The 13,716-nt window shown below is 38.6% G+C and overlaps 3 protein-coding genes across 3 annotated transcripts; 2 read left to right on the plus strand and 1 right to left on the minus strand.

Moving 5' to 3' along the window:
* The first annotated feature begins 2,993 nt into the window (after positions 1 to 2,993).
* LOC108666075 lies at positions 2,994 to 4,933 on the plus strand. Its single transcript, XM_018152888.2, has 2 exons — positions 2,994 to 3,359; positions 3,969 to 4,933. The coding sequence occupies exons 1-2, from the start codon at positions 3,020 to 3,022 to the stop codon at positions 4,250 to 4,252; spliced, it is 624 nt and encodes a 207-aa protein (XP_018008377.1). The 5' UTR covers positions 2,994 to 3,019; the 3' UTR covers positions 4,253 to 4,933.
* Positions 4,934 to 7,590: 2,657 nt separating this feature from the next.
* Positions 7,591 to 9,686, minus strand: LOC108666073 (cysteine--tRNA ligase, cytoplasmic-like). The gene is made up of 4 exons (XM_018152886.2): positions 9,667 to 9,686; positions 9,018 to 9,126; positions 8,580 to 8,678; positions 7,591 to 8,222 (listed from the first exon to the last, which is right to left on the minus strand). The coding sequence occupies exons 1-4, from the start codon at positions 9,684 to 9,686 to the stop codon at positions 7,803 to 7,805; spliced, it is 648 nt and encodes a 215-aa protein (XP_018008375.2). The 3' UTR covers positions 7,591 to 7,802.
* A 664-nt stretch (positions 9,687 to 10,350) lies between these two features.
* On the plus strand, positions 10,351 to 13,285 carry LOC108666076 (cysteine--tRNA ligase, cytoplasmic). Its single transcript, XM_018152889.2, has 5 exons — positions 10,351 to 10,454; positions 10,585 to 10,683; positions 11,059 to 11,394; positions 11,765 to 11,946; positions 12,435 to 13,285. The coding sequence occupies exons 3-4, from the start codon at positions 11,161 to 11,163 to the stop codon at positions 11,942 to 11,944; spliced, it is 414 nt and encodes a 137-aa protein (XP_018008378.1). The 5' UTR covers positions 10,351 to 10,454; positions 10,585 to 10,683; positions 11,059 to 11,160; the 3' UTR covers positions 11,945 to 11,946; positions 12,435 to 13,285.
* The last annotated feature ends 431 nt before the right edge of the window (positions 13,286 to 13,716 follow it).

The raw sequence follows: 13,716 nt of genomic DNA on the forward strand, positions 1-13,716 counted from the left end.
CTAGGTAAGCGGTCACCGAGCAGAGGTAAAGCAGGACGTTTGCCAACCGTTTAACTAAAACCCTCATCGAACAAATGTAAGGCCGCTACGCTTAACTTGAAGTTAAGAGAAAAAGCACTTCCATCTTGAGTAATTGTGGCAGTAAGCATTACCTAAAAGCTCAGAGTAAGCTGAGAGCGAAATGTCAAGCTGAAGTAAAAGTGGGTGGAAGGAAGTTGGGATAATGACTGAATCCATACATAGCAAAATAACATGAATTTCTGTAGACATTTTTAGGAAGGAAAGACAGTACATCAAACGTCGATCATGAGGTATGGTCAATTATAATACTGTACGGTAAATATGATATTGAAGAACTTGAAATCAAAAGGCAATAAAACCTTAAATGACGTGTACACGGAGGGGAGATGAGCGTTTTGAATGCTGAATTGAGTGCAAGGCGAAGAGTCGACACAAGGAAGCAACACAAGTACATGCCAAACGTGAGCCAGAAATTAGCAGTGAACAACGAAGTAGCAGTGCACATTGTTGTGCACACCGTTTGAGGAGAGCAGCAGTGCACATTGTTGTGCACACTGTTTGAGGAGAGCAGCAGTGCACATTGTTGTGCACACCGTTTGAGGCTGTCTCTTATACACATCTAGATGTGTATAAGAGACAGCGTTAGAGCTGCAGAATACGAGCTGTAGAGTTAGAGCTGCAGAATACGAGCCGTAGAGTTAGAGCTGCAGAATACGAGCCGTAGAGTTAGAGCTGCAGAATACGATCCGGAGAGTTTGAGCTGCAGAATACGAGCCGTAGAGTTAGAGCAGCAGATTAAAGAGTAATAATGGACTGATAACCTTAGAGAATTAACACTAGAAATATAACGGCATAGTTGTATTGGTCAGAGCATAGAAACAGCCAATGATATTTTGACAGCGTAGAAGTCTATGCGTGCAGAGCTACTAAAGGAATACCGCAGATATGAAATTAAATATTGGGAAGCTGAAATGGATAATATAATAGCACCCAACGGAAATATGATGTAAGCCATTTCTCATCTCCTGGAAGAAGGTACGCGCAGAAGACGCGGTAACGAACGGAGGCTGGGACTAGCCGACTGTGCACTTGGATAGCGAATTCTAACGAATTTATTGTGATGAATAATTAATAAGCCGTACTATAACAACTAATTGACAGAAATATATTTGGGGTATACCAACGATCGGTCTCGTAATAAAAAGCACATGCAAGAATCACAAAGCAAGAATATTGCATCCAAAAAAATACAGTGCATAAGACTTGGTAGATCAATCACACCGTAAATTGTGGAAATGTATCGTGTTGACGTCTGTTGAGAAATAGGAAGTTTCATTTTCTATAATCTTCATCTCGTTCATTTGAACGAACAAACAAGGATGATTTGTAAAATGTAAAGATTAATAAAGTATGGAGAAGAAATAACATTACGCAGACATAACACAAGCTTTACACTTGTACCGAGACCATTACTATTTCTCCTGAATATCGTTTGTTAGAACAGTCGTAGTGATTTGAACTATGCTCGCCTCTAAACTATGCGCATTAACCCATTAATGCCGAGCAGTTGCATTTGGAACCAGTGGAGAAAAATGGATTCATAATAAAATTGTAGGATCAAATAAATATACAAGTGGATGCGTAGGTTTGATACACATCTTGTACATGTTCTGGCAAAGTTTGGTTTTGCTGTGCCGACTACTTTTTCGGTTAACATTCAAAGATTACTAGAACCAGGTCATGGAAAAGTCATTGATTTTTACAACACTTCTCTTTAACTTCACTTCTTGTTTGTCTGTCTGTCTGTCTGTCTGCTACAAATCTTATAATCGATATTAACACACTTCTACCTGTCCAATCGATCTAAAATTTGGCACACTTGCGTATAAAGTTGGAGACAATGCATTAATCAATTGATAGAATAAATAATTTTATAAATTAAAATTTTTTTTTCATTATTAAAAAAATTTAAAAATAATTTCGTCTGCTACAAATCTTATAATCCATATATGACACAATTTGACCTGTCCAATTGATCTGAATTTTTGCACAATTGAATAAAGTCAGAGACAATGCATGAATCAATTGACAGAATAAATAATTTAAAAAATTTACAAAATTTTGATATCTTAGAAAAATTTTAAAAAATATATATTTTTTTCAATATATGAAAATAAAATTAGAAATTCATTGTACATGTAGCTTCCAAGACACTGGATTGTTCAGAAGTGTTGTCTTTAAAAAGTAATATTTAAACGCATTTTATTTTTCTAAATATCGGTACACACCCTGAACCGCCCATACACACCCTCGGTACACACCCTCGTTCATTCTCTAGAGCTTTCTATTATTCACTCTGCATTATCTGATGTACCGTATTATAAACAAATTCGTTTGTTGTCATACTTTAAAAGAAACTTAGTTCTGTCTTTTTTTATTTGTTTGCTTTCTCAAAGATTTGATTTATGACATTTTCAGTTGATATATCATGTGTGCTTTATGTCCTTTATTTATCCGGAATTGATTACTGAGCGCCTTCTGAATGGTTACACATTGCAGGAGAGCTCGGAGGAGTGGCTGGTGTTTGTAAGCCTGTGGTCGCTAGAGAGACTCATGGTGGCGGCTGACGGCGAGCTTCTGCTGCGCGACTCTGCCTCCGTCGCCATCATCGACAAGGGCGCCCTCAGCATGGGCGTCTCCGGTGAATATTGCAGTAGAGAGTAGGCGGTTGACTGGCGGTCCTGCCTCATTATTATAAGTTGTGAAATAGCTACTCAATTCAATTGTTTCCTTTTGTGATTTGTATTGCATTTGTAGTTTGTAATGTCCTGGTATGCGATAGATTGAAAACAATAATTTTTACTAAAAAATGTATATCCTTCCCTATACTTTTTAAAAATGTTAATGGTTTGATAGGCGAGTACGGCACCGAAGAGGACCTCAATACGCTGGGCGGGTCTGTAAAGGCAAATGCTTCAGTGAACTCTTTGCACTGATTATGGCTGACAGCCATATTCCCTCAACGGCTAAACCGCAGCCATCCTCCAGCCATCGAGACACAAACAGTATCCCCAACAAGCCTAGTCTTGATAAAACTATATACAACAACAGGAGAAAACAGCAGCAGAGTTTCAAAGAAGACTTTGTGGAGCGAAGATACACGGGCAGTCGGTCGTTAGCTGTTGCGCCGAGTGTTGCTCACACGTGCGCGCACGAGGATCTTTTTGCTCACTTCATGTACGCCAGCGCTTGTGCTTTCGTCCTCAGCGATGATCCGCAGCATCACGGCATGAATTTCTTCCCGGAGCTGCAGGGGCGCCGTAGCTCGCAAGTTAAAGGTTGGTAAGATTATTCATTGATAAACATGATAGACCTAATTCCATTCATTTTTATTTGTTTAAACTTATTCATTGCGAGTTGAAAGTATACTGGGTCCTACCTTAAGGCTACCACGCCAGACGAGACGCACGCTGGAAGTTTCACTTCACAGTGCAGATGAAGCGGACGATCAAAAGTGAAGATATGGCGTCGCTGGCAGTCGTAAAGAATGTGACTGGTGGGCTCTGGACCTGTGGTGGAAGCTGGAGCAAACTTTAATTTTCATATTTAGAGATGAGAATGATGAGGGTTGCTAACACCGAGTTAACGTACCAGAAATGTTGGAAACTGTAGCCGGCTACTAAATTATGAATAACTCAAACCAAAATGATAATTGCCTTCCAACCGGAATTATCTTATAAAAGATAAACTTTTTCTACAATTGATCACGTGAAGTAAACCCCATTAGGTCTTGCTTCAGAATCGGCACCACATTTTTCAACTTTGCATTTTAATAACTGACTATCAAAGTTCCACATTCGATACCTCAATAGATAACAATTTGATCATAATTCCGAAGTGAAGCTCTTGAAGATAACATAAAATGTTCATATTATTTATGATGCCAGGTCTGCTTCACTCGGCGCCCCAGGACGTGGCGGTGCACATGGCGCAGCTGCTGCAGGCGTGCGTGCACGAGACGAGCGGGGGGGAGCGACTACGCGCTGTGGAGGAGCTCAAGGACCTGCTGGCCGAAGAGGGCGGCCTTGAAGATGAAGACGTTGATTACGAAGACGAGTACTCCGAAGGCGAGAAGTCGAACGGCGAAGAGCCTGCAGCTGATAGAGTAAGAGCCGGAGGTGCAATTGCTGGTCTAATTTATGATTATGAACGTAAACACAAGACGTTGTGAGTCGTTTAGTATGTGTGTGTGTAGAGCTTGCATTGAGTAATGGGGCCGTTTCAATCAGCTTTGAACAACAACTCTCTACGGCTTGATGATTAAGATGAAAAGAATTTACCTGCCAAAAATATTTGTTAATGAAGTTTTCGGAAGTCCAATTTAAAGCAGACAATTGTAAATTAATCAATGCATATTTAATTGTGATATGTTAGCTCCCCGGACTTCAAGTCCCGACATGTCCCCCAAATATCTTATCCCCTAACGTCCTCACACGCATCAGCCTGATCGGCTATTTCGTTGCAGAATGAGACTTGTGGAGCACCAAGTTATTTTTCTGGTGAAATTCTGTGCCAAATTCTAGTGCCAAGTATTTATAATGATGCATCTCCGTGTGTAATGCATGTAATGTAATGATGTATCCTCCACCCACAATGAGGTAGTATGCTTCGTAACTTGAATATTTAAAAATACTATTTTTTATTATTGAAGTAAGATTGAAACCACAACGTGCTGTGAACGTCTTGTAGCCTAGGGCCACCGTGAACTCCTGTCCTATTCGCAACAATAGTTTCATTTAAAATTAAGCAGTTCCTTTAATTAGTGCATCTGTGTTTATTTGACATCTCTTTACTCCTATAGGATTTCTATGATCCTATTGTGCATTACATTCTCGGTGCTACACGTATCGCGATTCCACCACAGTTTACAAATTTGACTTTTCGTTTCCCTGTTAGAAGTCGTGGAATTTCGAACGGATCAATTTTAGGTTACACATAAATTCTTTTTGTAATACTCAACGACGTCGTAATTTGTCTCTCTGTACATTAGAATTAAGTTAATCTACGTTTAACGTAGCGCAATTCTCAAGTCTGTATCATAGATCTTCTGTTCAGAATCTCAGCAATTTACCGAGATCTGTGGCATTTCTCTCTTCTTAATCTTATGCCACCTTTTAGTTAGATGTTTGTTATAGGTATGTAATGGTTTTGATCATTTTAGGGTACATTTATATTGCCTCGTTTTGACATATTCAATTTGTTGTTTTAGAAATGTGGCATAATAACAGAATTTCAATTATTCTGGATCTTATGGCGTTTTAGTTCATGAAAGTGTCGATATTTAATAATTTTAATATCAGAAATGTAGAATTGATATTCATGTGTATAATATACTCATTCGTAGTCATCAGAGAGTCGTCAGTTTTGCTTCTAATAGAAGATTTTGTTGACAATAATTCAGTAAAATATGAAACTTCCTGAAAAGTTACCAAAAATAATGATATCAAATTCCTTTAAGTTCATGTCGCTAATTTCGCGTTGAATTGTTGGTATGTAGTGTTGGTGCGTAGCTGCTACAACCATCACGACACCCGCTCATTAGTACCTAAACCTCCTGCATATTAAATGAAAAAACTTGATGCCATCAATAAATTAAACAAGACGAGTGCCATTATGTTCAGCGGATGATATCGCTTGAACGGCTGCGGTCATGATAAGGACTGTGTTATATGTCACTAAAGGACTTGCCATTTGCGTGCTAACTGCAATAACTTGACAACGTCGATCCGCACGACTATTTATCTTCAGTTTAGTTATTACCTGTTTCGCTGGTATGACTGTTGTCATGAGTAGGATTGTTATCCCAAGCAACCTCTTGCATCTGCAGTTTTACCTGAAGCTTGTCTGTTGCTATGGTTTAAAGTCCGCTCCAGCTTTGTGGCTGGAATCGTACTTTCATCTAGGGTTGTTGGCTTTTCTGTCTTGCCACATATGTTGAATGTTTGTTTATTACATTTAATTTCTCATTCTTGTTTTAAATTATTTTAAGAAATTGTCTCTTAAAGTATGCATAATTTATTTTTATTAGCAGTATAGTTTCTTTTTTATTGTAGCAGTAACTCCTTAAGGACATTATTTAAAGATAACGTATTCTCGCTAAATATTTTTACAAAATATGTACTTGGATGTCTCAAGCGACACAAAAATCGAATACAGCCGAGTTTGATTTGTCAAAATTTTCAAATTTATAGCTTATTTATTTATCGAAACCATCGTCGGTAACGCTTTGGCTCCTTGTCAAGTGAAGACTTTTGTTATTGGCTTTCTGTTTGTGTTTGACTGTTGTAATCAAAGCCTGGATTCTCGTAATATTATTTCTTACAGGAATAAGGCTATTTTTTTGTCATGGCAATTCAATTACTACATTATAACTCGTACGTACGCTCAACTCGATACGCTTTCTAATGATTCAATCCAATTTTTATATAGATTTTCACCCCATCCATCCAGATGAGGAATGTCAGGAGCTCTCTCCTCGAAAACCTAATATTGACATTTGAAATTCTTACTAATTGCTGGAAGACTTTGAGTTATATTGGAATCATCTTTGAGTTTAATAGTCACAAGATTGGGGAACTCGCACTTGCGCTCGGGTCTTGCACTTTCCTACATCCCAGTCGTATCCGTATAGGCGATGCTACGTTATTCTGCATTAAGTGAATCCTCAATGCAAACTTTACCATTATTGTAACCTAACGCCTTGCTTCCTAATCAATTACTTCTCATTTGTAGATGTCGCAACTTGCTTTGAACAAACGGCGTCCGCTTACATGTATTTTTTTCAAATTTATATTAAGTTGGCAAAGAAAAGTATACATACCATTGATTTCATTATTAGAACAACATTTTGCTCACTGTTAGAAGAGCATACGATGTGTACTGAACGTGTCCTTCATTATGATCCTTCATTTAAACATCAAATGATACCCATTTTTAATATGCAAACGCCTTGCACGCATGTATCGTTCAGTAGTCACTCAAAGAAACAATGCTCCTTAGGTTAAGGTTTCTCATGCATCATAGATACTCAGCTTCATGTGTATTTCTATGCCACGTCAGCTTCTAGTGCGCGAGGGCACACACTCAACTTTTTTAGAACATTTTATGTTAACAAACTATCGACAACACGCCTTTCATGAAGTCTTACTAATGGATTACGCTCTCTGTAGAAGCATTTATTTAGTGCGGTTACAGGGAATGTGATTAGTTTTCATTGATGCGCGGAGAATATACAAATAGAATATTTTCGCATCCGAGGTGTCGTTCGGTTAGCTTTGCTATGAAATTAATTGCACTGGGTAAATGAAACTAAACGAACACTATTGACATGTTGTGTTGATAAGTAGAAAAAATCGTAAGAAATTCATTCCACTCTTTCGCAGTTAAACAGCGTTACATCACAGGCACTAAGGATGAACTTATTTGGCTACTTCTCTGAAGACTAAAGGAAGATTAATCAGTCTATTAGCCCAAGAAGTAATCAAATGAAACATAAGAAAAAGACTGCTTAACACAAACCAAACACTAGACAAATTTGTTGACCCGGAGGCTGTAATAGAAGACTGCTTATCACATACCAAACACTACACAAATTTGTCGATAAATGAACTTTTTTCGTAAATACATCAATAAAAAGACGCACATGCTAGTCTTGCCCATTAACCTGTAGAAGTGTAGTGAGTGGAAGACTTACTTTTTTTAAAATCGGAAATTCCATCAGTTTATTTTACAGCAGGAAGTTTTTTATTAATGATAAATCTAAAAACTAATAAATAACTGAAAAGAATAAAAAATCGAGAGCCCACCTCCATGACTTTAGCTTTCTCTTGAGCAGCTTTAGCATCAGCAGCTTGTTTTTTCTTCTGCTTTTCCATTCGCTTTTCCTCCTCAGCAGCTTTCTTGGCCGCTATCTCTTTCTTGAGCTCCTTAGGGTCTACAATTTTAATAGAGGGCGCCCTGCCCTCACTGTCCTCGAGACGCACACCCAAGGGAGGCAGCAAAGAGTCCCGGATGTCATCGCAGAGCTGCAGCTGCTTCATCTGCAGCTCCTTCACATCCGTTGAAGGCTCTCGGGACAACCCGCGTAACTTTTCCCGCAAGTCCGCAACCACTTGACACAGCGGAAGTAGGACGTCGTCGCTCTAAGAGGCACAACAAAGATGTCTGTTATGCATATAAATACTACATATTTTGAATAAAATGTTGAGATCAGACGGAACAGGAGATAATTAATGAATAGAAATGATATACATATATCAGTTCCATCAATAACGAGGCTCAATTGATAAAAATGCTCCCTACACCAATTTCAAACAGTCTAATCACTTAAACTTGATTATAACGAGTGAATAACCATTGCACACCATGTATTTATTTGAGTTTTATCTTGGATAAATCCAAAACTCAGATTAGTCAAGCCTTAGATCACTTCCGATCCCGCAGTCAAAAAAATGGAAGATTTTTCGTAAGAAGAAGGGCGAGTGCAGATAAGAACTCACTTGACTGCCGTCCGCGCCAGCAGAAGAAAGCGTCACACCAAAGACGCCCAATATGCGCGACACGCAGCTGCTGATGTTCCACACAAGCTGTCCGTTCAACTGCAACCAAAAGTAAGCTCAGAATGACTTTTTTGCCAAAATGATTGGCTAAATTAGGATACGTTCATTTAAGGGTCGCAAAAAATATGTTTTCAAATTATCCGACCCCCTATGTTATATTCAAAATTTATTACCAATTTACCAATTTTTTAATTACTTTACCTAAATTAGTTACAAGTTTATACCATAAGAATAAGAACATTTATGTGCATAGCCTTTTAATGAAACATTCCAATTACAGGGTTCAATTTCAATAATCTAACTGAAGCATCATTTTACAAGATCAATGAAAATTTAAAATGATAACGGCATAATGGTTAGTTATTTTTGTGTGCTAACCTCATTCTTGGAGTTGATGTATTTGTTGGCATCAGAGACGAGCTCTCTGAGCTGCTCAAGGGCGGTTCTTGTATCTATGCTGTCACAGAGCGCCTCGTGTACAGATATCCTGCAACGAATACAAATATTCTGGAATTCTATAATTTGGTAATGCGAGGTGAAATCTAATAATAATTACGCTTTTGGATGTCATATCAATAGTAGGACATGACGTGTAAATAGTAATAGTACATGCAAAGCATGAGGTTGCAACAGCAGGAAAAAGCAAGTCATGTTAAAAAATATCCTGTCAAGCAGCTGAATTTCAATTCAGTTCACTCAGTGCTGACTTGACACACGTCTGTAGGGCTAGGATCATCGAGAAAATAATAAAATGTTCATAGCATATGCAAACTGAAAAACATATTTACCAACTAAAAGGAGATTAAAATTCTGCCATGCGAAATTCTTTTGTGGTTATTAATCCATTAAATTACTTCTAATTTCTCTTGAAACAATCTAATTTGCTTAAATCGTAGCTAACATTGAATTCGCGTTGAATGACTTACATGCCTCAGGAATGACCAGGTTGTGGGTAAGATTTTGACCCACGCAATGCTTGGTGGTCACGACCTACACAATTTCTCGTTATGAACCATGCAATACGTACCAGGTTATGACCCATGCCATGCCTGGTCCCGACCTACGCAATGTCTCGTTATGAACCATGCAATACGTACCTGGTTATGACCCATGCAATGCCTGGTCGCGACCTACGCAATGTCTCGTTATGAACCATGCAATACNACCTGGTACGTATTGCATGGTTCATAACGAGACATTGTGTAGGTCGCGACCAGGCATTGCGTGGGTCGAAATCTAACCTACAACCTGGTCATTCCTGAGGCATGGAAGTCATTCAACATGAATTCAATATTAGCTACGATTTAGGCAAATCAGATTGTTTCAAGAGAAGGTAGAAGTAATTTAATGGATTAATAACCACAAAAGAATTTCGCATGGCAGAATTTTAATCTCCTTCTAGTTGGTAAATGTGTTTTTTAGTTTGCATATGCTATGAACATTTCATTATTTTCACCACGATTCTAATCCTACAGACGTGTGTCAAGTCAGCACTGAGTGAACTAAATTGAAATTCAGCTGCTTGACAGGATATTTTTTAACATGACTTGCTTTTTCCTGCTGTTATAGCCTCATGCTTTGCATGTACTATTACTATTTATACCTCATGTCCTACTATTGACATGACATCCAAAAGCGTAATTATTATTAGATTTCACCTCGCATTACCAAATTATAGAATTCCAGAATATTTGTATTCGTTGCAGGATATCTGTACACGAGGCGCTCTGTGACAGCATAGATACAAGAACCGCCCTGGAGCAGCTCAGAGAGCTCGTCTCTGATGCCAACAAATACATCAACTCCAAGAATGAGGTTAGCACTCAAAAATAACTAACTAACGGATAATTTGAAAACATATTTTTTCCAACCCTAAAATGAATGTATCCTAATTTAGCTAATCATTTTGGCAAAAAAGTCATTCTGAGCTTACTTTTGGTTGCAGTTGAACGGACAGCTTGTGTGGAACATCAGCAGCTACGTGTCGCGCATATTGGGCGTCTTTGGTGTGACGCTTTCTTCTGCTGGCGCGGACGGCAGTCAAGTGAGTTCTTATCTGCACTCGCCCTTCTTCTTACAAAAAATCTTCCTTCTTAGTTCTTTTTAGACGTCGTGATCGGAAGTGATCTTAGGCTTGACTAATCTGAGTTTTGGATTTACCCCCAAAATAAAACTCAAATAAATACATGTACATGGTGTGCGTTGGTTATTCACTCGTTTTAGTCAAGTTTAAGTGATTAGACTGTTTTAAATTGGTGTTGTTTGCATTTTTAATAATTGAGCCTCTTTATTGATGGTACTGAACTTATATATATAATTTCTATTCATTAAATTATCTCCAGTTCCACCTGGTCTCTACATTTTATTCAAAATATATAGTATTTATATGCATATCAGACATCTTTGTTGCGCCTCTTAGAGCGACGACGTCCTACTTCCGCTGTGTCAAGTGGTTGCGGACTTGCGGGAAAAGTTACGCGGGTTGTCCCGAGAGCCTTCAACGGATGTGAAGGAGCTGCAGATGAAGCAGCTGCAGCTCTGCGATGACATCCGGGACTCTTTGCTGCCTCCCTTGGGTGTGCGTCTCGAGGACAGGGAGGGCAGGGCGCCCTCTATTAAAATTGTAGACCCTGAGGAGCTCAAGAAAGAGATAGCGGCCAAGAAAGCTGCTGAGGAGGAAAAGCGAATGGAAAAGCAGAAGAAAAAACAAGCTGCAGATGCCAAGGCTGCTCAAGAGAAAGCTAAAGTCATGGAGGTGGGCTCTCGATTTTTTATTCTTATCAGTTAATTTTTAATTTTTAGATCTATGAGTAATAAAAAACTTCCTACTGTGAAAGTGAAGAAATTTCCGATTTTAAAAAGAGTAAGCCTTCCACTCACTACACTTCTACCGGTTAATGGACAAGACTAGCTTGTGCGTCTTCTTATTGATGTATTTACGAGGATATTTTATTCGTCAACAAATTTGTCTAGTGTTTCGTTTGTGTTAAGCAGTCTTCTATTACAGCCTCCGGGTCAACAAAATTGTCTAGTGTTTCTTCTCTGTTAAGCAGTCTTCTATTACAGCCTCCGGGTCAACAAATTTGTCTAGTGTTTCTTCTCTGTTAAGCAGTCTTCTATTACAGCCTCCGGAAGAGATGTTCCGTACTGCAGAGTACAGTGCATGGGACGGTACTACGGGCATACCGACACATGACGCTAAGGGCGAGGAGATCACCAAGAGCCAGGGCAAGAAACTGGCCAAGCTGCAGGAAGCCTACAGGAAAAAGTACGACAAGTGGCTGCAGCAACAGCAGCAGGCATGAGGGTTAGTCAACTCTTCTGTTAGTCTTGTGTAATGTTACTGGAAGTCTTGAATAATATGAGTGTGTATGTACAAACAACGCACCACTTGTCATAACCAACGGTTATCTCAAAAATGAGAACATAAAATATACTGATATATAATAACACTACCCTATGCCCAGATGGCGTAGGGCTTATATATATCGGAAATAAAGACAACAAGAGGGTACCCAGTGCAATCATGGGTTGTGTATGAGATTAGAACTTGAGTTCGCGAGTGTTGAATCCTTCAAGAAACAGTTGACCGAGTCATAATATTTGCTATTATTTTAACAAAAGGCTGTGCTGTATTGTTTAGCTCTCAATTTTATTCTTCAAAGTAAAATGAGAAGTAGGAGAAACAAAGTAACAATTAAAATGAATTATTCGAGTGTAATGATTAAAAATGCTTCATTTTATTTACCGCATTAGAAGTGACCATGCATGCTAACGCCATGCTATGTTTTCCAGGTCCCTCATCGGTAGGAGCGTCTAGCAACGTGCTCATCCAGCTCTCGAACTTGTTCTGCCTTCAACGGATGTACGATTTTGGCTTAGGAACATTTTCACGAATAGGGTTTTATTACTTTTTTCAAACTTTGGTTTCGTCAGTATTATTTTATTGATTTTGAAATAAGTACAGCTTGTCGACTTTCTTTCTCAATTTTGCCTGCTTCAGTAATTTCATTTCCGCACGTTGATTTATTGTTGACTGAATATAAGTTTGAGCTTCAATGCAACTGAACCTGTCTTTTGAATCATTCAACTCGCATAATTTATTTTTAATATTAATTTAATTTCCCTCTTTAATTATACTGTGAAGTTTTTTCGCGCATCTCACACTCGATCCATCGAGTCAGAGCGTTTGAGCTCCTCGAGTCTCACCTGCTGTTTGGTTCAGAGGTGATTGTTTATTTCTATGGTATTTATGTCATTTTTAATAGGTTGCCTTCAGTTGTCAAAAACGGGCTCTTAGCGAATACTTAGATGTATCCAGCTCGAGGATAGACGTGCATATCAACGCTTCCTCCCTGACGCAGTACGGTATTTCGAGTGATGAGTGGTTTTAAAGAACCTAATATCATGTTTGGGTACTTCAGCGTAATCGCTTTATAGACAGTTTTTTAATGCAAACCTCTTTCTTATGTTTCATTTGATTACTTCTTGGGCTAATAGACTGATTAACCTTCCTTTAGTTTTCAGAAAAGTAACCAAATAAGTTCGTCCTTAGTGTCTGTGATGTAACGCTGTTTAACTGCGAAAGAGTGGAATGAATTTCTTACGATTTTTTCTACTTATCAACACGACGTGTCAAGAGTGTTCGTTTAGTTTCATTTACCCAGTGCAATTAATTTCATAGCAAAGCTAACCGAACGACGCCTCGGATGCGATAATAAACTGTTTTGTGTGTTCTCTGCGCATCAATGAAAACTAATTACATTCCCTATAACCACACTAAATACGTAACTGCTTCTACAGAGAAGCGTAATCCATTAGTAAGACTTCATGAAAGGCGTGTTGTCGATAGTTTGTTAACATAAAATGTTCTAAAAAAAGTTGTGTGTGTGCCCTCGCGCACTAGAAGCAGACGTGGCATAGAAATACACATGAAGCTGAGTATCTATGATGCATGATAAACCTTACGCCTAAGGAGCATTGTTTCTCTGAGTGACTACTGAACGATACATGCGTGCAAGGCGTTTGCATATTAAAAATGGGTGTCATAATAAAGGACACGTTCAGTACACATCGC

This window comes from Hyalella azteca, unplaced genomic scaffold (assembly GCF_000764305.2).
Source record: "Hyalella azteca isolate HAZT.00-mixed unplaced genomic scaffold, Hazt_2.0.2 contig15844, whole genome shotgun sequence".
Taxonomy (NCBI): Eukaryota; Metazoa; Arthropoda; class Malacostraca; order Amphipoda; family Hyalellidae; genus Hyalella; species Hyalella azteca.

Excerpts from the sequence above, each read along its gene's own strand:
- LOC108666073 (XM_018152886.2), bottom strand. The coding sequence starts at position 9,686 with ATGGCATGGGTCATAACCTG. Across the intron at positions 9,127-9,666 it reads ATGGCATGGGTCATAACCTG|GATATCTGTACACGAGGCGC; the intron begins GTACGTATTGCA and ends TATTCGTTGCAG. Across the intron at positions 8,679-9,017 it reads ACATCAACTCCAAGAATGAG|TTGAACGGACAGCTTGTGTG; the intron begins GTTAGCACACAA and ends TTTTGGTTGCAG.
- LOC108666076 (XM_018152889.2), top strand. The coding sequence starts at position 11,161 with ATGAAGCAGCTGCAGCTCTGCGATGACATCCGGGACTCTTTGCTGCCT. Across the intron at positions 11,395-11,764 it reads AGAAAGCTAAAGTCATGGAG|CCTCCGGAAGAGATGTTCCG; the intron begins GTGGGCTCTCGA and ends CTTCTATTACAG.
- LOC108666075 (XM_018152888.2), top strand. The coding sequence starts at position 3,020 with ATGGCTGACAGCCATATTCCCTCAACGGCTAAACCGCAGCCATCCTCC. Across the intron at positions 3,360-3,968 it reads CCGTAGCTCGCAAGTTAAAG|GTCTGCTTCACTCGGCGCCC; the intron begins GTTGGTAAGATT and ends TTATGATGCCAG.